Source organism: Tympanuchus pallidicinctus, unplaced genomic scaffold, assembly GCF_026119805.1.
Source record: "Tympanuchus pallidicinctus isolate F22 unplaced genomic scaffold, pur_lepc_1.0 scaffold17, whole genome shotgun sequence".
Classification (NCBI taxonomy): domain Eukaryota; kingdom Metazoa; phylum Chordata; class Aves; order Galliformes; family Phasianidae; genus Tympanuchus; species Tympanuchus pallidicinctus.
Window position 1 is genome coordinate 13,720,924 of NW_026294690.1, and position 27,812 is coordinate 13,748,735.

General features: G+C 42.0%; 1 protein-coding gene across 25 annotated transcripts in view; it reads right to left on the reverse strand.

Annotated features, from left to right (window-relative positions):
• Positions 1 to 2,039: 2,039 nt before the first annotated feature.
• Positions 2,040 to 27,812, reverse strand: part of MAGI1 (membrane associated guanylate kinase, WW and PDZ domain containing 1) — a 290,518-nt gene continuing 264,745 nt past the window's right edge. For 10 of the 25 annotated variants that reach the window (XM_052678832.1, XM_052678828.1, XM_052678827.1 and 7 more), the window contains 10 exons: positions 27,724 to 27,801; positions 24,970 to 25,061; positions 24,084 to 24,276; positions 20,811 to 21,104; positions 16,560 to 16,763; positions 11,074 to 11,164; positions 10,889 to 10,952; positions 9,934 to 10,080; positions 8,517 to 8,655; positions 2,040 to 4,904 (listed from right to left, as the gene is read on the reverse strand). In XM_052678832.1, the coding sequence (XP_052534792.1) occupies positions 4,201 to 4,904; positions 8,517 to 8,655; positions 9,934 to 10,080; positions 10,889 to 10,952; positions 11,074 to 11,164; positions 16,560 to 16,763; positions 20,811 to 21,104; positions 24,084 to 24,276; positions 24,970 to 25,061; positions 27,724 to 27,801 (2,006 nt within the window). In that variant the 3' untranslated portion in view covers positions 2,040 to 4,200. Of the gene's footprint in view, positions 4,905 to 6,434; positions 6,524 to 8,516; positions 8,656 to 9,933; positions 10,081 to 10,888; positions 10,953 to 11,073; positions 11,165 to 16,559; positions 16,764 to 20,810; positions 21,105 to 24,083; positions 24,277 to 24,969; positions 25,062 to 27,723; positions 27,802 to 27,812 lie in introns of all 25 variants that reach the window. The other 15 variants (XM_052678843.1, XM_052678845.1, XM_052678823.1 and 12 more) reach the window with 10 other exon arrangements.

Sequence of the window (27,812 nt, forward strand, 5' to 3'; positions counted from 1 at the left end):
CTCTCCCTCCCAGGCCCTGTAAATATCAAGAAACATAATTATTTTAAATATTTTAGAACTGTGTCCACATTTGAACTTTGCATTTTTTAAACTTTGATGGCCATTTATTATTTAGAAGAGCATTGCAAAGGGTAAATTTCACATCACAGCAACCTGTTTGCTAACTGCTGTTGAGTTTGAAGACATGGTCCAATGGCTTCTTGTAGGAATTTAGAAGAGGATGTCCTACAAAGACAGAGCCACTGTGTTCTAAAAGTATTTGGCTGCAAGCTAAAGGCAACAAAAGCAGTATTGGAAAAGAAACACAAATGCCTCAAATTGTGAACAGCAGACTCTGAGTTAGAGTTTGTGTGGCAGATTTTCATAACATGGTTAATCCCAACCACTGAACTTCTACAGGTGCTAAGCAGCATTGCTTGTGGCAGCATGTATTTTATACTCCTTTCTGTCCTGACACCCATCGATTTTCCATTTGCATTGCATTTTACTGCCTCTTTGTCACGTACTGAGGAAGTAATGCTGATGGATTGGCACCACATCCAACTCAGAAAATGGCATCGTCAGACTCACGCGATTTCAAACAACTGCTGAGTAAACTGAGATTCTAGTTTAGTTCTTACTATTTTTTTTTAAGAGATGCAATCCCAAAGGCCGAACAAACACACATTTTACAGATGGCAGGTCATAAATGACATCTTTTCCTGGTGCTATTTATGATAGCCAAATAAATGAAGCATATTATGAGCCATTTATAACGTTCTTCGGCAGAACAGTCGGCCAAGAGACAGAGCTGAAAGCGTGTTGCAACAAAAGGTACCAAAGTGAGGAGGAGAGCAGTATCTATATTTACTACTCTGGTGATAAAACAAGAATTGTGCAGCAGATGGATTTAACATGGGATCACTATTAAATAAAACACTGGCTTCAGTGCCAAGCAATGAATATTCAAGGAGGAGGGAAGTGAGTGAAAGTGTAAAAAGGTGAATGGAGCTCAGAAGTTACTTGTAGCTTCAACCACGAAGATAAAAACCCACATAACTCCTCTTGCTGTTAACAGCCCCTTATCTGCAGACACAAGCTCCCAAGTTCAGGTATTAATCGACATGTGCACAAATAACAGGACTGAGCACACTGGTGGCACATGATCTCATCACGTAACAGTGGTAAGTAAAAATGATGTTAAACTTAAAAAAAGGGAAATAAAGAAAAACGAACAATATCAATTGGCTGAGCTTTTTCACTTACCACTCCATAAGCTTTTCAGTTCTTTGTCACAAACAAACTCAAATTCATCCTTTTGGCAGCCCCTTAATGGCAGAACACTGCTGGACAAAGCATCAGCCAAGCTGCATTTTTGAAAAAAGTGCTTCTTTTCATTTTTAGAAGTTTTGAATAATGTATTTTACAGTCATAAGTAAAGCTGGAATGAATTAAAGGGAATACAGCTGCACCGTGGAATATGGAGCTGCAATGCTCCTGCTTTAACTCCAGCTCCGAGTGGGTTTGGAAGCAGTAGAAAGAAGACAACCACCACTAAAAAATTAAAAGCAACTAAATATTTTTCCCCAACTTTGAGTATTTTTTATATTGAATGTTCCTACAATTTCAGCATTAACAATGCATGATCTTTGTCAGCTTAAGACTGGAAAAAACGTAAGACTCATTTATCAGCTCTCTAGGACCACTTAAACTATGTTACAAGAGAGGGCAAACAGTGGTAGCAGCAGAGGACAAAAATTCAGGAGTCAAACCTAAAACATCTGTGCATTTCCTATAGACCCAAACACACCCTTAAAGACTTAAAGGCTGCACCCCAGGAATAATACTGAACTCTGTTCCACTTAAACCCTCAGCTTCTCCTTATTCTGGGGAAGAACATTTCATATTGGAAAACTGGGAACCTGTGCTTTATCACTTGTCAAATATTACCATGTTTAATGGATGGCCCTTGGAACCTGCAAACCTACTGCTTTAGACAAGGGATGAATAAGTAACATTATGGTGTGGCTCTTCCTTCATCTTATCACTACACTCATATGTATGCTTTGTATGGAAAAGTTTATTTGATAATAAAAATAGCATTCACAGACTTTCTCCTTCTTTGTTGCTACATCATATACATAGTGTCTGTTCCAAGGAAAGAAGCTCATACTGGGTAAGTCCACGACTACTCATCCTAGTGTTATGTATAAACCCAATAAGTCAAATAAAGCTATGAACAATGTAGTATTTATATATGCATAGTGTTTTATAAAAAAGATTGGCCCACATACTGCTTTTTCATCAACACAGAAAAGAGCATCATGTCAATAGCACATTGCAAGAAATGATGATTGAAGAACATAGACTGCATACATGTGCTTAAGAATATATAAGCAGGCCCACCATGAAGAAAGAAATGATATCTGAACCAACAAAAGCTTTAGAATTACTTATATAGTCTCCCATTTTAAAACAGCTTTACATACCTGATTCAGTTTACATTAAAATATATTCCCCTGAATCGATTTGTTCCATTTTCAGAAATATAAACACGTAATCACATTCCTCACAGCTAAATTTTGTCATAAATCCTCTTTTATACAAGAAAAAGGCAACAGTTTTGTGGTTTTTTTTCCAACAGGCTCTATTAATTACAATTTAAACTGTACACACAATGATTGGCCATCTTCTTTCTTGGTTTTGTTTTTACAGTACCATGGCAACAACAGTGATAGACTTGCAATGTTTTTGTGTTCATATGGAAAATGTGAAACAGTATACATGTACACATCAATGCACTGTAAAAAGCAGCAGGTTACTTTAGTGGTCCAACAGTAACGGCAAACATTTTGGCTCAGCTAGGCAGTAATCCATTAAAATCTCAGACCAAAACTACAGCAGACTTACCACACAACTTGCAAATTTAAAAACACAACTTAGAAACTTGCAGGTTTCCCTTTTGCTGCTGTTCTCAGACTCAATTTTACAGCATATAACCAGCATGGGTAGGCTTCTACAACCAGGTTGTCCCACTGATTGCCTCTTTTTGCCTGTGTTTTTCCTTTGATACACCTTTTTTTTTCTTTTTTTTCAGCAAGTGCACTCCTTTTGTCTCAGTAAGGATGAACCAGTAAAATAAAAACTTAAATACGGAGCGAGAAGAAGAGAGTTTGTCTGAATTTGGCAAAATAAGAAGAGCCCACTGGTTTTGCCGGAGCAGAAGGAACACACCTGCTCCAAGGGAGGGCTCCCCACCGCATCGCCTTCCCGGGATCCCACTCCCTTCCCTTGCTCCAAAGCACACACGCAATACCATGCACGTTTGGGTTGCTGTCCATATACATCTAGAAGATGAAGAGGGCTGCGGTGGCTGCCTTAATGAAATATCGTTAAGTGTTGCTGAGGCTAATGAGAGATCAACAGTCTACGTTAGTGTGTGACACAGGCATGGTGGTTACCAGTCTTTCTGCCTTTGCGCATCCTGTAGAGGGGGCCTGAAAGTATAAACTGTTCATGGAACAAACTAAAAATTCCTTATCGCAAATCACCTTGTGCTGTGTGGGTTTGGTTTTTTTTTTTTTGTTTTTTTTTTGTTTTTTTTTTTAATTATTATTTATTATTATTTATTATTATAAATATCCTTCATTGAAACAGTAGTCTCTTCAAACAGTTCTTGCAATTTTAGGAACATTTTGTCTCTTTCTTTTTAATTCCTTCAGCAGGAGCGCTCCATTCCTACTGAGATGAACAATTTTCTTCCTTCCCCACCCCCAAACCTTAAAAAATATTCTACATACAGTGTAGCAGTGAGTCACTAGAGAACAGTCTGGATCAAATTATTCCAACTTGGTCATAAAATCCTTTACCTATGTTATATTACTGGCTACCCCCATTTACTATATTGGGGAGGGGGGAAAGTAGCCCGATAAAGGAATTACTCTTAAGAAATCTACAAAGAATGTAGAAACAAAACTTTATAATCCTTTAGGACCAACATTTGGCAAGTAATTAAAAAAAAAAAAAAAAAAAAAAAGAATACATTGAAAAATACTTTCTTTAATATTATACATCAGGCACAACACTTTTTTTTAAATGTTTTTTTTTTCGTTATAAGATTTCATCTGCATAAAAGGTTTGTAGAACCAGCGGGTGCCTCCTCGCTTTGCGGAGCCCGGGTGGTTCCAGCTCCCGTGGCGTGGGGAAGGCGGCGGGGACCCCTCAGATGCTGAGGTCGGTGCTGCACTCCTTGTAGGGCCGCCTGCGCTGCTCGGTTGGGTGCCGGCGGCTCGCCTCCTGCTTCCAGCTGGCATCTTCCCTCTGCCTGTGGCCGGCCCGCTCTTCCCTGAGCCGCCGCTCGGGCGACCGCTCTCTCCGCCGGTCGGATGATTTGGCTCGCCTGTCCAGGGAGTTCTCCCTTCTCCTCTCCGGCGACCTCCTTGGCTCTGTGAGTCTCTCCAGTGAGCGCCGGCGCCGGCCGGGTGAGCGCTCCCTGCGTCTCTCTGGGGAGAGGTCTCTCCTCCTCTCGTGCCGCTCCCGTCTCTCCAGGGTGTTGTCGGCGCTCCTCGTCCCTTCCCTGCGCTGCTTTTCGGGTGACCTCCTCTTCTGCCCGTTCACCGCCGCCCTCTCTGGCTGCCTCTCGCGTCTCCTCTCCGGTGACCGCTCCGTCCTCCTGCCTGGCACGGTGTCGTTGGCTTTACAAGTCCCGTTCCAAGTGTGGTGTTCGTTGGGATGTCTGCTAACCTCTCTGCTGCCTTTTAGGTCTCTAACGTAAGTCCGCCTGTCCCCATGTTGTGATGATTTGTGAAGGTCTGGTGGATAACTGGACTCCAATGATGGGTGCTGCCGTCGGTCGGATGGCGTGGGTTTCATTTCCGATACATTTTGTGAACCTGTGGCGGGACTGTTCCTGTCACTGCTGGGGTCTGAAAGAAAATAACAGCAAAGTGTTTGGTACCACAGCCTTCCGCAGCGCCGTGACACCACTTAGCACTCTTCAGACTTCATTAGTGACAAAAACAAACAAATGTTAAAGCAGTCAGTGAGGGCTAACCAAAGCTTTCGTTAATTTAACTGCGAACAACGGAGTTACAGGTTAGTACTGGTGCTGCTCTGTTCTATGCTGTGCTTTGGTCCAGGCCGATAGCATCGTTATGCTCTTCTCATCATGGGGCATTTTACATTTCCCCCATCCACTTATGCTACTTTCACTCCAGTGAGGATAAAAAAAAAAAGGTACTTTGGGTTGTTGGATTTTTTTTGTGATAGTTTCCAATAAAGAGGGGCCTAAGGGCATAATTTTTTTTTTCTTTTATGGCTTTTGAAAGCCTTGCCTTCCTGTTGTGGAAGGCCTTGTTTCAAACAGCAGAAAAAAGTGCGGAAAACAGAATTGATCATTATGTTCTGACCTTGCAAAAGAACATTTTGAAGGTGTGAGAATTAAACTGTAATCGTGCAATTTCCATTTTAAGACATTACTTAATCTTACTTAATTCTGCCACGTTATGAGAAGTCCTAGGGTAGATTTTGGTTTTGCCACAATGATTCAACAGATGATGACAGAAGGTATGGTTTTTTCGTATCAAAGCAATGGAAAGGTATTATAATATGTAGAATGGCTTTGATTAACACCTAATCTCCAGCTCATTATTTTCATGTAAAATCCAGCTGAGCTACCTCTGTAACCCAAACTGCAAAGCTGAATAAAACCCCAGAACTGAGCCCACAGCCCTGCCCTCCAGCTTAGCCTCAATCACTCACGTCATTTGGAACGATGTTTATGAATGATTCATTACAGACGTGGCAATCATTAAAGTAACCATGCTGACTTAATGTGGGTGCTGCTTTTATTTGTTACTGTTTTTTTTTTTTTTTTTTTTTTTTTTAAAGCAATTTCTGTGGGGCAGCTCGGCCACTGCTGCTACACTTCCTTCAGCCCACGCTGACCCTGAGGTGGGCTGTCCCAACGGCAATGACTAAACCCTTTGCAGCCACGTATGGGGACAGATTTCTTTTTTTCTAATTTTCTCCCTTTAGTATTCCCTCCCCCATGACAAACACTATGCATACTGCTTGCTCCTGCCACCACAGTGTTTCCCACCTGCTGACATCTCCATTCCTTAGCCTGGGAGGGTCGGTGTGGGCATGGACCATTATTTTAGTGATTTCCAAGTGAAACCCTTATTGTGACTCACGTGTGTGCATTTTTGCTCATTAGTTTTCCCAGGCAGGACCATACCTCTTTTCCATAGCTGTAAGCACGTGGCTTGCAGCAACCTGGCTATCACACATGGTACAAGCGAGGCTTAAAGGTGTTCAGTGGTGTACTTACAATTCAGGGGACGCAGGGTGCTCGGAATGAATTGCTGTACATATAGAATATAGCGAAGCAGAAAGCAATGTGAGGGAATTAGGCCACAGCACAAAAACACCTAATATTGATTTTAGCTACAAACCGTAGTTTGATTATGGCCCATAAGGTAGAAGCAAGACTCCCCGAGCTTGTCATTTCTCATACATGCAGCGATATTAGGAGGTATCATCGCTGAGGAAGGAAGAGCCCAGCACCAAGAAAAGTAAGAGAAAGAGAAAGAGAAAAGTAGAAAATTTAGATTCCCTATATTAAAGGTGAAAGAAAGAAAAATCTTCATATTTTATCTTAGAATAAAGAAAGTTTATTTTTCCAGTCAGATTGTCTAGGCTTCACCCAAATATAAGGCTGCAAAGACAGCGGTTGTTATTATTGTGACATAAAGAGACATCTAAGAGGTGATTCGATAACCCAGACAACGAGAGCATCCATTCTAAAAGACAGCTGGAACAGCGACACAGAATGTCATAGAAAAAACATTAACAATCAAACAACGACGAAAAATAAAGTCCACCAGAGACCACAACATTAAAAATAAGTACAAAACTCATTACAAAAATATACAGCCTCATAGAGAAGCACGTTCCAATCAAGTCAGAAAAATATTGGAACTTAACATTATTAGAGGAACCATTTGTGACTGCAGTGAACAGAACAAAGAGAGGAAGGAGTCCCAAATGTTACAAGGATATTCTTTACAGTAAGTAGTGCAGCCCCTGTATATTAAATCCTTGCATGGAGAATGAACGTTTAGTGGTTTAGCATTAGCCAAAAGAAAACTGGTGTTGGATTTTCATCCTCAGTGCAACAGACATACGCTTTGAGATGTGAAGCACTTAATTTACAGGGTATTGATGCAGTCTAGCATATGATACAGTACTGTACATCCAAAGGAGTATAGGAAAAGACAAAAGTAGAAAGAACATTACAGAATTTCAGTGCCATCATTGAACCTTCTGGTGTGCTATTTATATTACAGAAGTATAAACCCACAACTTCCCTTTCGTATTGTTAAATACTTCAATTGTTGGTTGGTCATACTCTGAATCTGTCATTTTAAGTTAAGTAGTGAACAGAGTGAGCAGAAACTCTCAAACCTTGTACAGTAAATGAAAAGAAAATCTAGTTCATAAATTGTGCAGAATGATTTTGGTTTTGATACTAGAACATGGAGCGAATGATAAACACATATCTTACTGACACAGAAATAACCCAAATAAGGGGAGAAAAATGTAAAGGACATCCCTTCAATCATCAGTTTCCTTAGAAACCTCAAAGACCTTTGGTTGGGAGTAGCCCTCCATCGAGGGCACAATATATGACAATTATCTCAAATAAATAAGACATAATTGTAATATTAAATAGTGTGCTATGTTAAGCCACCCAGCAATCCAACCTCCAGGGGAAGAAAAGGAATTCTAATGCAATTCTTAGTGAGAAACAAGGGCTGAATGTTCCCCCACCACAGAGACGAGAGCACCTTTTCATAACTTCCACGCCTTTTCAGACCTTATGAATTAACAAGTTGAAACCAGCAGACTGTTTACAGGGGGAGAAAAGGGCTCAGGAGGCCAAATCAATATATTTTTTGCAGTAAAGCTTTTTTTTTTCTTTTCCTTTTTTCCTTAAATAACTTTATAAATATTTACATAAATATTAAGGGAAGGCAAAATCCCGTAAGCCATCTTGGCATTCGTGTCTATGAATACAGACAGGAACTAAGAGAAAATCCTAACCAAAAAATAAATAAATAATCACTGCTTCAGAATAACAACTCAGCATCCCAGTTTTTGCATTGATTAGAAGTAGAGACCTATTTGAACAACATTTCAGCCGCTGAGAAACAGTTTGGCACAGTTCAATGACATTCCTTGTTTGGCTGGACAAGACAATAAGGTTTTGTTTTGTTTTGTTTTCCTCTCTGATCACCAAAAAATACTGCTATGATGATCTTGCCTTACACTGCGCCCCAAGTCCATGGAAGCAAGCAAAGGATGAAATGTGTAGAAAATTCAGTACAAGCGAGGCAATTAACCATATGTTGCAAAGGTTGGTAAGACACTGGTGAGAAAGGAAAATAAAAAAGAATTCCTGCTTCAGATCTTGAGATAAATCATTCATGGAGTGATGCCAGGGAAGAAAGGAATGTTTTCATAGTTTGACCCACCATATTCTGGGACAGAGCCATCTCCACGTTTCAGAAACAGGCGGACCCTGCGGCCACCATTTTTAATCAGTTCGATGGCCCGAGCATGCTTCATGTTCTTGGTAGTTTCCCCGTTGATCTCTAGAATTTCATCACCAATCTGCCAAAGCAATAAAACAGAAGAGCCTGAGATTAGAAAAAAGCCCTGAAGAGGGACCCCACCAGCACAGTGCACAGAAGACAATGGTCACAGCAAACGGATAGGACAAAGTATGCACCAGTTAGGACTACATATGCCTGACTCCTTCCAGTGACATCTACTGCTATGGCTGTGAGTCCATTGAAAACAGCGCAGGGGATCTGGGAGACATGAAGAAGACAGGGACAGCCTAAGGTGTCAAATTATTTCACTGCCGTTCTGCAAAAACACCCTGCATTGTTGTTTGCTTAGTAACTAGGCCTAATGCTAGAAATGTTCTTATCTTTTTGACTATTTTCAAGGTTTTGGTCAAATTGCTTACTTGTTTTATAAGCTGCTTTAACAAAGATGTTCAAGTAGTTTTTTCAGGTTCGTTTCTCACTTGGATATAAATACCTGCTATGAACGAGCAAATCTCCTCTTATATATATAAGCATTTATCAAGATAGAACAACAGGGCTTGGAAGAATTTGTCAAAGCATTGGCTTCCACAGGGCGCAGTGATACTTTATTTTCATCAGCAAAATTTTTGGACTTATAAATCTAGCTTTAGCAAAAGGATTTTGAAAATGCCCTTCATGTAATTTGTCTGCAGGAGACAGACATACTTTGAAGTTACGACACGTTCTCTATTAGAGGAGCAAGGAATACATAAAACTTGGTAATTTCCTTTCTGTAGGCATTTTGTAACCATGACTTTATGTAACTATAACTATAATGTTTATAATCTAGACGATATGCAAAGAAACAGATAATACTAATTAAAACTATACCATACTCTTTCAATCCAACAGTCAATAAATATGAATGGTCCTTCACTGCTCTATCCCCAGTAGAGACGAGGATCAGGCAGGACAGCCTAATTCTCTACACATCTCCAGCTTTAAAGAAGTCACAAAATCAAAGTCAAAAATTGGGACTTATATTTTCACTGCTTCCCATGCCTTTGTTAGCTTTCAATGTCTGTTTAAGTATTAGAATTTGGAAATATGGGTTGCAACAAGGACGGGGTGAAAGTTTTCCAATGTGTACATGCTTTTGGAGATTATATATACAATCTCTAAATACTCTTTATATAGAGAGTGCCAGAAGCCAGTGACAGCAGTAAGTAGAAACTACAGCTCCTTTCAGCTGACATTTAATTTTCCCATTAGCTAGCACAGCAGAAGATGTGTCTGTAGGGGAGAGGCAGGCAAGTCAGCTCGCTGCAGCGTGCTTTTAAAATCTGTTTGTGCATACCCTCATCTTCCCACATCTCTCAGCTGGCCCATCCTCAGCTAGCCGCAGCACATACAGATCCATATTATACTCCCGGCCGCCTCGCAGGCTGAAGCCAAACCCTTTGGCTCCTCTTTCCAGCTCAACAGTGTAAAAATCTTGGTCCTGCTGGAGAGAAGACGACACATGTGCAATTGAACAGAAAGTTAAATCCGTCTAGTTATCATTTTGAAATTATTCAGCCAATGAACGTTATTATTTCTGTTACTCATCGTTGAAATCAGTTGAGATTTCACACACACATGAGGATTTCCTTTGTAAAGGGCCGTGAAGACAACCCTGCTCCCAGAGCCAGGCTCTAATTAGCTGGTAACTGGGATGAGTCTACACCACAGTGCTGTCTTCTCTGTTTTGTTACCACCTCTTCTATTCTTTTGTTAGATCAGAAGTAAATGCATTGTTTTTCTGTATAGCACAATGCTGTTGGCATAGGGATGTTCTGAAGTCCCTGATGGAAGAGGTTACTTCTGGGATGGCCAGTGGCAAGGAAAGATAACAGTGGAATAATCTTTTTAATAAGGCACAGTCTGCAAAACCTGGAGCACTTCAGGAACAGCTCCTTATTAAGTTTTGCTCTTCTTTGTTCCCTGATTTTATCATTTGCACACAGAGTGCTTTGTGGAGAGCCCCCTTAAAACATACACTTCCATAAACAAGCACATCAATCACTACTGCCATAAAAACGTTTAACTTTTTCTTAAAGTCTGAGTGAGAATGTTTTGGAAACGTTTGCCAGCTGAAACAAAAGCAACACCTATTAAGAAACTAATCAACAAATCCCTCTTTCTCCAGCAAGCAGACTGAGAGAGAACAGCCTCCTAGTATGGATTTTCAAGGGAAACATTTGAGCACAGCCCTTAAGCAGACTGGAAGCAATAGTCTGTGGTAAACAAAGCAATTAGAAAAGCGTTCTTACCTGTGCTGCTTGGGGTGGTTTGAAATCAAACTGGGATTCCTGCTTTGGTTTTGTGTTGTTCCTGCTGCAGTGCATGAGAGAAAGAGGGAGAGAGGAAAAAGACAGCTCATGGGGTGTGAAGATGATCAAGGAGTAACCAAACAGAGAGCAGGGCATCACGCTCTCCTCAAGGAAAACAATCTGACCTGGTCTCCTGTGGTATTTGCTGAGGAGTATGTGTGGTTGTAATTGTAGCAATTTTTTCTGCATTGGTCAATAAAGTAGCATTGGAGGATTCTGCAAAACAAATTTTTTTTTCATTATGGAGTAACACCATCGGTTGCTCATTGAAAAGAAGTTTTGCAAAGTCATTTCACTGGAAAGCATCAGTATGTTGGCTTTAAAGAACTTGGAACCAGCTTAAATTTCTTAAATCTCAACATTAGCAGGATAAAGACTACGATATATCATAGGAATTACGTATATGAAACTGTACAGCACCTCAATTGCAGGGAAACGCTGGCCTTTGTTTCTGCTGTATCTCTTACAGAATCATAGAATGCTTTGGGTTGGAAAAGATTTTAAAGCCCACCTAGATCTGACCCCCCACATGTGGGCAGGGACACCTTCCACTAGATCAGGATGCCCACAGCTCTATCCTCATGGGTCTGCCTTTTCTGGTATCTTTTATCAGATGTACAAAACCACTTTCTAATCTGTTTTTCTTCTCTGTGAGATAAAAAACTTCTAAGCGCTCCTAACCAGCTAAGAAACATTGTCACATCACTGCTGTTGTTGCAGCCTATGCTCTTGACAATGTCAAGGCTTTAGTGAAAACATCATACTGAGCTCCATCACTGAATCACTTCACTTGAAAAGAATGAGTGTACCAGAAGCTACTACAGCCACCCACTGCAGATAGCGTTAAGCAGAGAGTAAAATATTTCTACATATTTGTATATCATATATATAGTATATTTATATAATAAATAATGTATATAATATATTTTTTTCCCACCAACGAAGCTTTTTCAGTAAACAAATGCATCACTATTATCATCAATCTAAAGGGAATCCTAAAGCCACTCAATTGGAAGAAAAAAAAAGGCAATCTGTATTGGAGATCTCTCTGATTGTCAGACATACTCAGAACAAAGGCTGAATTGTGTAGGAAGGATTGAAGAAAGTTTTGTCTTTATATAATGACATGCACTCCGATCATTAAAGTCTCCAAATATGGAAAGTTGGCTGGATTAATTTTATAGTAGCAATAACTATTCCATGTATTATAAGCTTATCAGTACTTCCTCCACCACCAACTGCAATCTTCGGTAAGACTGAGATATGGCTTTTATCTAACACCTCACAAGGTGATATCAAATATGACTAAACCCCCAAATTACTGAAATATGTCTTTGTAATACAACACACTGCTGCCTGAGCACTCAAAGCTGCACGCAGGGATGCAGAACTGCCTGCATCAGACACATCAACTGCTGTGGGCACAGTTCACAAAACGGCTCACCAAGAGAACACAGAGAAGGGGATTAACCTCAGAACTCAATCTACACTGCAGTGAAGGACTCTCAGCCCAACATCAGTTTGCACAAAAGCTGCATTTCTCCACACAAAGCTAGAGGTACTTCTGAGAGGTTTCCTCACTCTTGCTTCACAGAACAAGGAAGGAAGTTGATGCAGAAGGGACCATCTAGCTGTCTCTGCCTGGTAAAATGGTTCTCTTGCTATTTTGAACCTTTATCATTGGCTTTAAAAAAAAAAAAAAAAAAAAAAAGCATAAACTTAGAACTCCTTTCAAACTCTAAAATGAAGGTCATGCAAATGCCATTAGTCAAAGATCTGGAATACACGCATATCAAACTCAATGCACATTCCATAAAATGTAACAATCCTGAACTGAAATTAGTACTGACAGTTTCAAACTTTGAATTGTTCTGGTGTGCCTGCAGGTCAGCAAATCCTAAAAACACCCTCCTGGTCACACAGGAGTTTGAATTCAGAGGAAGAGTCCATGGTCCATACATAACCATTCAAGTGCTGAATGACCTCGGACAGTGATGGGCGTTGGGACTGGGAAACCACTGTCAGTAGAAACATCCAACACACTGGGCATGGCATTCCCAGTCAGACTCACAACTCCTCTGCTGAACGGCTCTGCATAAAGGACATCCACCCCCACCACGTGCCTAAACACACTGTCTAGCAGAGGGGACAACTGATTGCAAAACAGTGATCAGTATTTTTGAAGAGCAGAATCTAAGCTGAATGCAGAATCACTGGCTAAAAAGATGTATTTTATTTCTTTAATGAATTTCTCCAGTTCCAGTGCCTCCTATAAAAGAGCCACAGCAGATAACAGCAACAAAAACCAGGAGGAAATAGCTGGCTCTCCAATATAAAATTACAATATCTTCTGTTCTGCCCTTGTTTGTCTCATAAGCTCTTGGCATCCAGTAATTCACTTCACTGACTATGAGAAAAAACCCCATTATTAAACAGAGTCCAGATAGAATAAGAATTTGCAGAAATGGGAATTTTCTTTGCCTAACTCAAGGAAAAGTGGCAGTCATGGGTGTACTTGGTCCTGGGAACCTATTTTATTTCATGGATTTACTTCAGTCATGGAGAAACCTAGAAGAGCTGAAGGTTTTTTCCACAGCCAGTTCATGTCAAGAGAAACTCAGGAAAAGGAAAAGAGGAAAAAAAAAGAACCGTTCAAACAGATGGATTCAATGAGAGTACAGCTCCTCTGCCTGCAGCAGTGTGCCCAAGTCAGTGTGCCCAAGCCCTTAGCATACAGAGTCCTAACATCTTCCAGAACAGAGCTGGCCTGCATTCAGTGGCTCAGAGAGCAAGAGGCTCTGCGTGGCTTGTGTGAGAAGTCCCCGTGTCCCTATTAAACTCTTGGATTCTACAAAATAATTCCATGTATTTTGTAAAGTTTCCCTGTTGCTCAAATCTGTCTCCAACACCAGAAGGTCCTGAAACACACTTAAGTGCATTGTATTCACTCAGAACAAAACCTCTGGAATCCTCCACAAATATTTGGAGATGAGATGAAGATGGGCTTCAAAGAAAAAAGCAACATTCCTACCCGTTAGTAGCTGACTAAGTAGACCGAGTTGAGCAACACCACATCTTCGGTACAGATGTATCTTCACACCAATTGTACTGTGCTTGTTTTTGGCCCACCCTATCCCACGAGGCAGCTTTTGTGCATCATTTTTGCTAGTGTTTTAGATGCAGGTTCAGGACACATGCCAGCCACCATGCAAAATTGAAATAGAACACAAATACAGGAAAACCTATCTCTATCATAATTACAAGAGCACATTCCAAACCCTACACATTTCACTGAAACTCCTTGCCCTGTTCTGCCCTAGAACACCCAGCCACCAATTTAAGATTGGCATTTTTTGACTAATTAACCCCTTGCATCATGCTAAACCACTGCAATATCATTGCAAATACACTCCTGTGGTGGTCCATTACAGTGAGTTGGTGCAAGACTAATATGCAGGAAAAACTTCTCGTGGTTTTAATAATGTTAGAAGAGATTAGCAATGTGAGTTTATTTTGAGTCTTGTGACGAGTTTTAGTTCCACCCTTATTTGAGAAGCACAGCTTCCAATTTACTTTTATCTTTCCTCAGTGAAGTACACTACCAGAATGTTTAGATTTGCCAGAAAGCACCCCAAAGTCAGAAGGCAACAAAAAGAAAACAGCATTGAGACTGATTCCTTAAATTTCATGGGTTTTGAGCAAACCTCTCACCATGTTTCCAAGTGTTTGTCCTTACTGGCTTCCGGAAATTAAAAGCAGACAGAGCTGGCAATCTGACTTTGGATTTCCAGAGCACAGCAAACAAAAAGGCTCAAAGCCTGCATTGCTGAGAGAGAAAAGAGTTGGCTTCTTCTCTAAATTATAGCTCTCCTTCTCTCGGAAAGCCTGATGTCAGTCAAGCTGCAGAGGTCTCTTCGAACATAAGCAATTTAGGAAGGTATTCTGTACACTCATTTGCATGAACAAGGCTGGCTGAGTGCTCACACCAGGATGCTATATTCCTCTTAAAAAATCCAAACGGGTCATAAATTGTTCATTTCAAAAATTCAGTTCCCTTGACTTTGATCAGATATCAAAATAAAGGTAATGAACAATTCTTTCCCTGGTTTACCTTCCCAAACTGGCACACAAAGGACAGCTCAGCCTTTAGCCTGATTCACAGCCATTTTGTTATTCATGAATACTCATTTAACTGGAAGTAGAAAAGGATCACATACCATTTGACCTGGTAGCTGCTAGACAGTTGGAGAATAAAGCCTTCATGCAAAAAAGATCATACTAAATAGAAATGATTTATAAGGAGATCACTTCTGGTCCTGGCCAGCTTTTGCCCTATAACTAAACACAGCACCATCATTTTGTATGGGGTAACTAAATCCATGTTTCAGATTACTACAGGAAATCATATCATTTAACTTCTTCATTCTGCACTACAGACACTGGTTCAGTTCACAGCTTCCCTCTGCTTCCTTGGAATCATTAAGTGCAGTAGTGCTGGTCCACATACAGAGTAACAGCAAAATGTTTCCTGTCAGGCTGCAGAATGAAAAGGTCTCTTTCCAGTAGTTTTCATTGTGAGGGGGACATCTTCACTTCACTTACAGCTTTTCAGCCTTTCTTTCAAACCTAATTGCACTTTTCCTTCGTTTAACTGAATGCAAGGAATGTACTGTACAGAAATGCTCATTATTTCTGTGTCTGAGCCAGCAAATCCTATATCCACAGACTCAGCTTAAACAAAAAAGAGCAGTGTGAAAGTATCTCTAACTGAGTCCTCCCTGTGAGCCTATCCATTGCAGAGCAGGACAAAGAACAAACAAAATTCTTGCCATTCTAGCTATGCTAAATATCTGCTGTATCTATACCTATGTCTGCTCCATTCCTATTTGCATCACAGCTAGTGATTCATTTCATGAAAACGATACATAACACAGATCTTTACTTTTACTGAACAGCTCAAAGCAGAAATTAGCACCAAGTGTCAGCATGTTATCAGGGATCCTGCACGTTCCCTCTCATCAGAAGCAATGAGATCCTTCCTGTCCAGGGGAACTCCTTATCAGCTGCAAAGCATCTCCAGAGCCTCTGCCATTAATAAAGGCATTTCCACATGCACTGAGATTCACTTCAAAGAGCGACTTACGCAGAATAAAAACAAATCTTCTTTTCAAACAGCTTAAAACATGACAAAGTGTTTATCCCTTTCTGTGATCTCTTTAGAGACTGTGGAAAGCTTCAGGGATCCCACATACTGAGCTACTGAGTGTGCAGCGGTTCTCAAATATTCTAAAGCTGTACCATTAACCTAAGAATCAAACCGGAGAGTACCAAGATACGCATCAAATTTAGAGATCGTTTTAAGGAGATACTTGGAGAAACACAATAGAAGGGAATATAATGATTTTTTAAATTGGGGAATCACTTCAGCCCTGTTGAGAAAACAGCACTCCTACAGAAAAAAAATAAGCTATGGAACATTCACAACCCTTGGGCTCCAATTCTCCAAGCGGGAGACGAAATCTTTACGATTCTGCAGCTCTGACAGACGAGAAAAGCCCAGGAACAAAGCAACAAAAGGGTCAGAAAAGACAGCAGGGAACAGATACTTTACCATCTCCTGGAATGATGCGCAGAGTAACGGTGTTTCCCGCTTCCTTAATGAGGTTGACGATGTCTGAATGCGACTTGTTGGTGATGGAGCACCCATTGACGGCCAAGATGCGATCGCCTACTTTCAGCTTGCCACAGCGGTCTGCGGGACTCCCTTCAATTATCCGACCTATTTTGTGAGGCATGGCCACACATGCATTTCCCGCTTTTGTATTGGTTTGGGGGTTGTTTGTTTTTTGTTTGTTTTTTTTGTTTGGTTTGGTTTTAATTGTTTACATACGTGGGAATATGGTGAAGGGGAAAAGGAGAAAAAGGGTTGAAAAGGGAAAGAGAAGGTTAAGGGTTAATTAATTAATGCATCAAGCAAAAGTTATTATAGGATAGCTTTGCTGCCATTGTTCAAAACATTGGCAATCAACTAGTATGAGTGCACAATACTTCTTTTACAAAAAAGTGTCTGTTAATCCCTCCAATCTCCCTCCCCTTTGATTTCTGTGAGCTTTTAGGGACTACAACTGCATTTAGCAGCCCCAGAACAACCCAAATCCTGATTTTATTTTTGTATCAAAAAATTGAAACTGTGCGCTGAAAACAAAACCTTCCTCCTCCAAGATTACATCGGTGTCAGCCTCTCGAGTCTCTCTCTAAATCAACTGCTGTTCAAGCTTCTGCCAATGTTTTGTTCTTTCTCCATTTAGAAAGATTAAATCCTTCTAGCCCTGGGAGGGAGTGTGGCTCCCTTTCCACCATGAAGCCTCAATCTATCAGCACTGGATGGGGAAGCAACACAGAACAGTTTTCTTCCATTGCAACAAAGGTACTACCAGGGAAGGCACAGGACCACTACAGATGGGCCAAGACCGACAAAGGTAACCCATTTGGTGCAGGCATCCCCCTCAGTCCCTGTTAACTCTTCCCCTTCTACAATCCAAGAAGGCATAGGAATGGGAATAAGGGCATTCTGATGTAAACACCTCTAAAACCACAGGCAGAACCACGGAGATGTCTGATACACAGAACAAGAGCACTTTGAGATGAATGTGTTTTGAAAACAAAACTCCCCTCCTCTTCCACACAACTGCTTGGCCCCAGAGACACAGTCTTCCCCAAAATCAGATTTGGGACATAGGAGATACAAAACATAATTCAGATAAACCCACTGAGCTTCCACCTGGCTTCCCTGTATGGGCATAAAACCCTTCGACTTGCAGCGCATGGTGAGAAGGATGAGGTACACAGAGTGAGCATCCAATGCTTCACATATACATGTGGAAGTGTTGGTTCCTGCTTTTTTTTCATACCATGGACTCAGGAGATGATGGGAGATTTTCGTCCTTTACTTTTTTAGAATTATGTTTCTGGCTAAGAAACATTAGAAAATGAGATAAACTACACCCAGAAAAGCAGGGAAAAAAATGGAAGGCAAATACAGATACCAAACTCATTGCTACACAATACATTCACCCTCATTTGCACTTTCTCATCTGTGTTGTTATCTTTGATTAGTAGTTTTAGAGATAAACACTGCTGCATGCATGAAATACCAGAAATACCATGAAGAAGAAAAGGAACATGGAGTGAGAGAGAACAAGGTTGGAAAAGTGTGATGAAAACTAGCAGAAAGCATTAATGTTAGTTGCAAATGGCTGGGGGACTTCCTGTTATTGTTGTTTTATTGTTACGTTAGAAAATTTCCCCTTCTGGTAATATAAAACCCCATTCAGTTTAAAGGCTCTGTTAAAGGCACCTGAAATGAGTTCCTGAAGTAAGGAATGAGTTTCTACTCAACCCAACCTCATGGACATTGATGGCCCAGCCCACACCAAAGTGACCAAGGTGAGTTTTAGAACCAGTTTGGCCCATCTCTACATACTACTTGTGAAAGGAAAAACTACAAAGCAAGTACAGAGCAAGCACCACACAGGAGAGGGAACACATCTCATGCAGAGTATTGGGAAAAAGCTGAATATGCTTGAAAAAATTAAAGGAAAAACAGTCACAGATCAACAGATCTCCATGAGGAGTCCCTGCACAGAAAACCTCCAGTTAGAGAGTATCTTGGGCTAAAGAAAACATAACTCTTTACAGCCTCACATTAAGGTTTCTCTGCAGAAAATAGAGCATAGTTTTCATACAGCAAGAGTTACTACTGCATGTTTGCAAATGCTTTGAGAAGTTAAAAGCTTTCTCTCTGTTTTAGACTGAGTTCAGTTTAATGAATATTGCATTGCAATGTTGTGTTCAGGCACCAAAATATCCACTCTGGAAGAGCAGTTTCCAGCAATGAGGACAGCATAAAGGCAGCCTAGCATCTGAGAACTGACAGAGCTCACTAAATGAGGTCTACACTGGACATTTCACCCTTGCAACCTCTGCTGCTCTGATTGCCCAGATCCTGCATGCCCCAAGAACATTCAAGCTTTAAAGGGAGACTGCAGTGTATTTTTGTCTACAAAACACAGCCCTGCTCTGTGATACAGTGGGAATATGGCCAAGAGCACTTGTTCTGATCTTCAATTCCCCCTCCATCCACAACACACATGACAGACCAACAGGGGGAGAACAGTTTTTTCCCCTATGGAATCAAAGTGGATGCTGCCTCTTGAAAACCACGGGAAGGAAAGTAAGGAGCATTTCAGGATGGTTTCCCCCTTGCAGTGACGTTTCTGCTTTAAAGGAGGCTGACCTGTGCACACCTGCAAAGCCAGCTTATTCGTGCTTTGCAATATATAACTCATTCGTTGGGCAAACAGAATCACACCTCTCTTGCACCAACACCTGACGACAAGCAAAGAATCATGTCATAGAATCACAGAATGGCTTAGGTTGAAAGGGACCTTAAAGATCATCTAGTTCAAATCTTTACCCTGGGCCGTTTGCCCCCCACCAGTTCAGGCTGCCCTTGGCCCCATCCATGGCCTTGAACACCCCTGGTAATGGGGCACAGCTCTGGGCAGTTGTGCCAGGGCCTCATCTCCCTCTGAATAAAGAATTTCTTCCTAACATGTAACCTCAATTTTCCCTCTTTTAGTTTAAAGCCATTCCTCCTTGTCCTATCACTATCAGACCGTGTAAAAAATTGTCCCCCTCCTGCTTGTAAGCTCCTTTGAAGAACTGCAAGGCCACAATAACATCTCCCTGGAGCCTTCTCCAAGCTAAATAAGTCCATCTCCCTCAACCTATCTTCACAGGAGAGATGCTCTAGCCCTCTGATCACCTTTGTGGCCCTCCTTTGGACCTGCTCCAACAGCCCCACATCATGGTTGCGCTGGGGGCCCACGGTCTGGACACAGTACTCCAGATGGGGCTCAGGAGGGCAGAGCAGAGGGGGACAACCACCTCCCTTGCCCTCTGCCACCCCTCTGTTGATGCAGTCCAGGGTACTGCTGGCCTTCTGGTCTGCAATTACACACTGCTGGCTCACATGCGGCTTTTTATCCGTGAGGACCCCCAAATCCATCTCTGCAGGGCTGCTCTTTATGAGTTCTTCTCCCAGTCTAGTCCTATCTGGAATGGCCTTGACTCAAGGGCAATACCTTGCTCTTGGCCTTGTTAAACCTCACTAGTGCCTGTTTGACAAGTGCCTGTCTAGAAGAGAGTGGTCAGAACAAAACACAGCCACCCCTGCAAGGGCAGAATGCCATGTGTGATGCTGCATGAGCACAGTATCTCCTGACTTTGAAGAAATGGGTTTGGGAGGAGGATACAAAGTGGAATGGGTAAGAAAAAATCATGTTTTCTTCTTAAAAAAAATAAAAAATAAAAAAAAATCTCAATTTTATTTCTCACTAGCAAAGACTATTAATTAAAACTTCTCAGCTATCAGCATGCTCATTCTGTAATGAGGATCAGAATAATCCCTGATTGCCAAAAAGAAGTTAATCAGTTGAGGCATTACTGCTTTTAGTGATGGCTTAATTCCACCATCCTTCCACTTGCTCCCTTTCCGCATCAGGAAACAGCACCTTTGAGGGGATCCCTGTCTGCTCTTCCAAGAGCGAACCCAGGAAGGGGTCCAGCCCGCATGGGGAATGGCCACGGGTGGCATTTCTCATTCTGCTTTACGTGACTCAGTGCTGAACAAAACCCAGGAGACAAACACCTACTAAGTCTCAGCCTCTAATTAAACTATTAATTACACAAATTAGGGCAAGCTCGTGACTTTCAATTAAACATCCTCACTTGCCTCCTTGAGCTGCAGCACTACAACCCGCGTCTCGCTCGAGGTGCGGTGCCAAACCCCAAGACTTACCGAACGTCGTCCCCGCCTCCGGTCTGCTCACCGACGACACGATGACGAAACCGAAGCCCTCGTTCTCACCGCGGCGGATTTCCACGTCGTAGGGCTGGACCACGGCGCTCACCACGCCGCTGCCGCCTCCGCCGCCGCTGCCGATGCCGCTGGTGCTGCCGCTGCCCGAGCTGACGGTGTTGAGGGAGTTCTGGCTGCCCTGCGGCGTTCGCTTCTCCTCTGTCAGTGAGGCCGGTTGGTTGCTGCTGTGGTGGGAAGAGGCTGGGGATGGGACTTCATTTTCTGCCTTGGGGACTGGGGAAGGAAAAAAAACAAGAGTGGCTGAGCAAGCTGTGCTGTTCAGTGCTTGTCTGCTGAGAGAAGGAATTAAAAAAGGACAATACCTGCTTCAATCGACCAATCACAGCCAGAACAACCAGGGGTTCTGTCCTCCATCTCCTCTCCCTAGCAGTAGCTCTGTTCAGTGGCAGCACTGACCACATACTCTCCTGTGTACGGCCGTGCAGCCAAAGCCTTCCACTGCCATAACCAGATCAATTCAGTGCACGCATGGATACTCTATGCCATTCAGCTTGGATTAAATTAAGTCTAAGCTGTCCCTTTAGAAACCATATCCCCACTCCAGTTACATAACTCATGAAATTATAGAATCATAGAATGATTAAAGTTGGAAAGACCACTAAAATTAACCTGTCCAACTGTCAACACATGCATGACCATTCTAGATCATGTTCCTCTGCACCACATCTACCCTTTACTTGAACACCTCCAGGGATGGTGTCTCCACTCCCTCCCTGGACAGCCTGTTTCAGTGTATTACCACTCTTTCTGAGAAGAAATTTTTCCTAATATCCAACCTGAACCTCTCCTGGCACAACACATGGCCATTCCCTCTTGTCCTATCACCGTTAGCTGGAAGAAGATACTGACCCCCACCCCATCACAATCTCCTTTTGCGCAGTTGTAGAGAGCAATAACGTCTCCCCTGAGCTTCCTCTTCTCCAAACTGAACCATCTCAGTTCCCTCAGACGCTCCCCACAAGACGTGTGCTCCAGACCCTTTATCAGTGCTGTAGCCTTTCTATGTGCACAAGCCATGGGGATACAGAGTCAGAACAAACATGTGTCACTCAACACCTGTCTGGTTTTTTTTTTTTTAGCTGGATAGCACTGACTGTTTTTAATTAACATGATCTTGATACAAATAACTACCACACTATAACAAAATAATTTGTGAACTAAGCTTTTTTGGATGGAAGAACAAGCAATTTTCATCTGTACAGTCTGGCACAGTTGGGGGGAACCTTCAAACATTATTAACATTAACATTAATATTAAACAAGTATTTAACAGCAAGTGAAGTTGGTATTAGTTTAAAATCTAATCAGCTACCACAAGGCTTGAAGAAATCTCAAAAAATCTCTTAGTCCGTACTGCTGAAGCCTGGGCCAGCTATACTTACTGTCAGTCTTGACAGATGTTTGTCTAATCTGCTGTTAAATATCTCCCCAGGCAATCTATTGGTTCTAATATCTAACTTAAATCTTCCCTGCTGCAACATAAGGCTATTATTTCTAGTTTTATCTCGCAGGCATATGGAGAACATATTATTCTCTCCCTCTTTGCAGCAGCCTCTTATAGTCTCAGGGAGTTTAACACCTCCTCCCCCTTCTCTGCTTTAGGCTAAACAATCCCAATTTGTTCAATATTTCCTTGCAGACCATGTTTTCGCAAGCTTTCCTTATTCTCCCTGGTCCTCTGGACTTGCTCCAGTTGGGTCCTTTCCAACTCAAACATATCTTTCTTGAAGGGCTGGACCATGTTGCAGCTGAGACATCATCTGCTGGGAAAGCAGGAGAGTTCCCCACTGCTTACATTCCAGCACAATGTTGTTCTTTACCTGAGCCAACCCCAGGTAAGAACAGTGGCCCATGACAATTTCCACTTCTGATTACCCAGCCAGTTCTCCACAGTCCAATTCTGCAGCTGAGAGCAGCGTATTGCTCCTGTCCCTATGGAATGCCTGACTCCGTTAGCCAGGCTGCTTGTCGTTTCTCCAGTTTGTCTGGTAAATCAAAACTAAGTTGAATATCTTAAAAGCCACAGCAACAACAAAACGGATACCAACAAAATCCAAACTGTAAACCCATGATCCAAAGGAAAACAAATTTTAAAATATTCTTGAGAGTACATGATAGCACTTACATACTCAAAGTATGTACTAAACACACAATATTCTACATATTAAGAATATATTCTACATATTAATATATTCTACATATTATGAGCACATAAACGTTCCCCCTATATGGATCTCAGGCCATGAAGTATCCATTTAGGTGAACACTTTTTCTTGTGGAATGTAGATGAGAGGAGCAGCAAGAGGACCAAAATTCAGGAAAGTTATGCTGGAATTTGAAAGCCTGCAAATATAAGGTGAAAAAAGGGATACTGAATAATTTATCCTACAGTAAGTGTCCAGATTTGAAATGATACAGAAATAGCTCTGCACAATCTCCTGAATGAAATAGCAAGGGTTTATATCAGAATCTTTCATGCATCTAAATCTTTCATAATTTCCAGCCTGGAAGCTGTAAAACTAGATATAAAATCCATGCACAAAGACAATACCAAAATTCAGCTGCCCTTCTCTTCCTCTCAACCCCCACCTCCTACAGCTTCCCTCTCTGTCAGGAATGACATACACTCCTATGATGTAGGCTATTAGAGCAGGGATATAACTCAGCATTTAATTCACAACGGGAAGAATGAAAGAAATAGGAAATGAACAATTATTTAATATTGTGTGAAAGGCACTCAGCCCTGGGTAAGAATAAATACTTTTTTTAGAGGTACTGCTCCAGTCCTGGCCTCCATTGTGGGTCTAATTTTCAACCTGTTGTATTAATATTCTTGAAGCTTGAAGTACATCACTGCCTGCCTTTCTGCATATGCCTGAACTTGAGAACTATGCATTTAACATATGTAACATAAAGGGTACATTGTGACTGAACACTTCTGCATTTTAACAGAAACATTTATGAAGACTATAAACATAAGTGATATGGAGACAGTCACGACTAGAACAAAATATTTCATACCTATTTGACTAAGAACAAAAAAGACAAAAGGGAAAAAACAGCCACAAGAATAACAGCACACTTCCTGAGCTTTCCCAGCATTACAAAGAGGAGCTTTTGTTCTTTAAACTGTTTGCTGAACAGATGGAGTGTGGCAAGAAAATCCATCCCACTGATGGACACTGCAGCCTACCTGTGTAAACTACTTTGCGCCTGACGGTCAGATTGACGTGACCTTGCTTGGCCGCCTGTTGCATAAGCTGGACAACAAGCTGGTGTGATTTCCCAACCACAGGCGTCCCATCCACACAGATCAGCTCATCGCCCGACCTCAGGCGGCCGTCAGCATCAGCAGCACCCAACGGTACAATGTGACCGATGTAAATCTGACAAGATGGCACAAATGGGAAGAAAGAAAGAAAGAATGATAAAATGAGAACCATAAACGCTCACCAGCCAGGTGAAAGGAAGAGGTACACTAATGCAGTGGGAACCAGAAATTGCTGATCACTGGTTAGGATTGTTGCTAGTGTGGAAAACAGCCCCATGTTCAATTGCAACCAGGATGCTGACATCTTTTTGCTTTAGGCAGTCCAGTCGCTCTATTGACACACAGACTTGGGAAATGTATTCAACAGGACAGTGACCAGTGGTTACAAGCACTGAGACTCCTGTCAGGGAGCTGAGACTGAGTTATCCTTCCAGGTGCCTCCAGAGTTTACAAGTTCAGTACCATTGGCCTGCCCACCTGTTTGCTTTGAGTTGCTCTGGTATGAGAGGGATTAATGGAAACTACTTGTAAACCTGCCCAGGACATCTTTTCTTCATTGTCCAATCCATTTCAGAGCTATTGGTGTATTTGAAAAAAAAAAAAAATAGCAAAGGAAGTCTAACTCGTTTCAGATGCAAGGATTTGAGTTAGTTTGTTTTTTTGGGGAGGACAGTAGGGAGGAGATGTGAGATATATTAAATCAAACCCCTTTGCTTATTTTAACAAGGATGCCACATTTGTCTGTGCTATTGCTGTGATTCTGGAAGACAAGGGGAATTAAAGCAAGCCCACTTCTAGATGTACTCACAGGTTCTCCAGGCTCATTTCCACCCAGAATCCTAAATCCAAAACCGGTTTCCTTTCTCCATAGAAAGATATCCTGCTCTTGGTAATCTGGAACTGAAGGAAAGAAAGAAAGACATTAACTTATAATAAAAAAACAGAGCTATATACCCATATCAGGACTACTCTGATGTGTATGTAGAAGAATCTGCTGCACAATTTTAATCATTAAATGAGGTGGTCTTGAACTCTCAGACATAATTAAGAACATCTATAGGTTAAAGTAGTAAAGGATTATTACTTAAATCACTATGAAAAATTATCCCACGGTTTCTGCTTTCTGGTTATCTAATTGTGATTTTATCACTGTACTTTTTCCTTCCGTCGATATTAGCGCCATTACCCAGTGCAAAAGCCTCTTCCAAACCATCAATACGTGTGTGTGTACAACACAGAATCACTCTGCCAGAAACAATACAGCTGCCTCCTCTTTCACTGGAGACAAAAGAGCCGCTTGTTCTGACTTCTACTGTTTAATTAACTTTCACAAGCATAGTTTGCTATCTGTCTGCTGACACTGCTTTAAATAATGGCAGGACAGATCCCCGACTGGTGTAAACCAGAAGGGTTCCTCTGGAAACAGTGCAGCTCTCCAGACTTCCACTTGCTCGTGTATGGGTTTTATAAAACCACTGACCAGCTGGAAACATGAAGAAAGACCAGCCTTACCTACTCATTAGTATGGAACACCAGCAAGGTTTTTACAATGAATATTACATACAGCGAAGCACTAACCTTGACGTGCAGTTGAACAGAAATGTTTCACATTAACTTATTCATGGCTGCTTTCATCCCTTTTTTAAAATGCAAAATTAATTGCCAACGTTAAATCATATCAGAAGACAAGTTCAGGTTCATTTAATATTTATTAGTGGGTATCTATAACATTGACTAATTTTGTAACAATCCCCTCCCAAAATTTATAGTTAATTATCAAAAAGGCTATTCCTTTACAAGTCTGCTGCCTATGGCTTTAGTAAAGAAAGCAAAGTGCATCAGCCAGAAAGATAATTTCAGAAAGTGCAGCTCTATCTATCAGCAGATAAAGGATTTGTTTTCCACTAACACTGGGGAGTGCCCAATAGCGTCCTAACTGCATTTTACACCACTAGTGCCTGCTGCTTTGGGTTTGGTCTTCTGGTGCTTTTCAGTGTTAAGGCTTCTGGCTGGCTCTGATGCTCTCCCTTCAATGACTTACCACTGGGTTTAAAAAACAGAAATTTAAGACCTGAAAGCACTGCAAATTGCAAGAACAGGTGAATGCTCAGGCACATATCTGGTTTGGCATTTTCATTCAAACTGGTTCATAGCCACTGGTGTTACATAAAATACTTTCACATTTTAGGCATTTGCAGCTATAAACCAAGCTTGAGACCTCTGCACATTCCCTTGCTGAACCACAGGCTAATTTCCGCCCAGCTACAATTACAGAACAACCAGGTGAGGAGCACGCTGGAAGCCTTTGCTGCGCATCAGTTTGGCTGAAGGCAGCTTGCCATCGCAGGGACGGCCCGACAGCAGAACTCAGACAATGAATTAATTGCTGTTTGTCACTGCCTTCAGTGAGTGGGAGCGTGAAGAGCAGACACACTGGGAAGTGCCTCTCCAGCACTTCGCAGGCTTTTTTGGCAAAGGCTGGCCCCAGCCAATTAATAGCACAGGTTGGATCTGTCAGAGGCAAAATGGCTTCTGCAGAGAGCTGCAGCGTGGGCCTGTTTTCTCGGCCTCTCTCAACACCTTCCCATTTGTCATCTCTCCAGCCTTGCTGAGCGGTGCCGTATGCTCCCAGTTTGGCACCATGAGCCAATTAGCGGCCGCAGGGAATGGCGGCACACTGAGGCTTGGTGGTAGGGCCAACAAAACGCACGTCTACACCCAAAGCAGCAAGTTCATTCACAGGCTGCTCCTTCTGCTGGAAGGATCACAGGAAGGTGAAACACGGACACAACAAACACACAGACAACACACAGCGTGAATACAAACCCAACAAACCCCTTTTACCACTTTTTGCTCCAGCTCTGCAGTAGGCGATGCACTGTGATACATCCCATCCATCTCTGTGCTGCCACATGGCTGACTGGGGCCATGCTGGAGAATCACATCAGCAGCACTTCATCACAGAATCATAGAGTTGATTTAGTTGAAAGGGCCACCTAGTCCAACTCCCCTGCAGTGAACAGGGACACCTAGAACTCCATCAGGTGCTCAGAGCCCATCCAGCCTGACCATGGATGTCTCCAGGGTGGCGCATCCACCTTGCCCTGTGCCTCACCTTCCCTATTTAAAGGGAAAATTTCATGGTGGTGCTGAACTCTCAGGCTTATAATAAACAAAAAAAGAGGTCTCCAGGAGAAATTAGTAACAACTTAGCACCTTGACATGATATAAACATGTACACAGCCCAAAGGAATAAAACTTGCCAGTCTTGTTCCTAAACCAAACTGCTTGGAGAGCCTTACAAATGTGGTAAGAAGTTTTGTGTTGGGGCTAGAAGAAAGGATGGAAGGTGTGAGTGCTGCAGCCCGGAGGGCAGGCTCAGAATGGAAACAGGAAGGTGACGTCCCCACCACCACCAGACAGTATGCAGCCAAGCAAGTGCCTTGCACCTCCACGGCCAACCTTCCACACTGCCCTGGTGATGAAGGGCCCCACCACAGAGCAGCAATGAGACCAGAACAAAACACCATGGGACACAGATACATTCCCGGCACAGTCTTACATTCTCCAAAACTCGTGGAATTGATTTCTCTCTCTCTCTCACCCTTGCTCAGTCCAGTTGCAGGCGAAGGTGACATAGCTGCAATATTA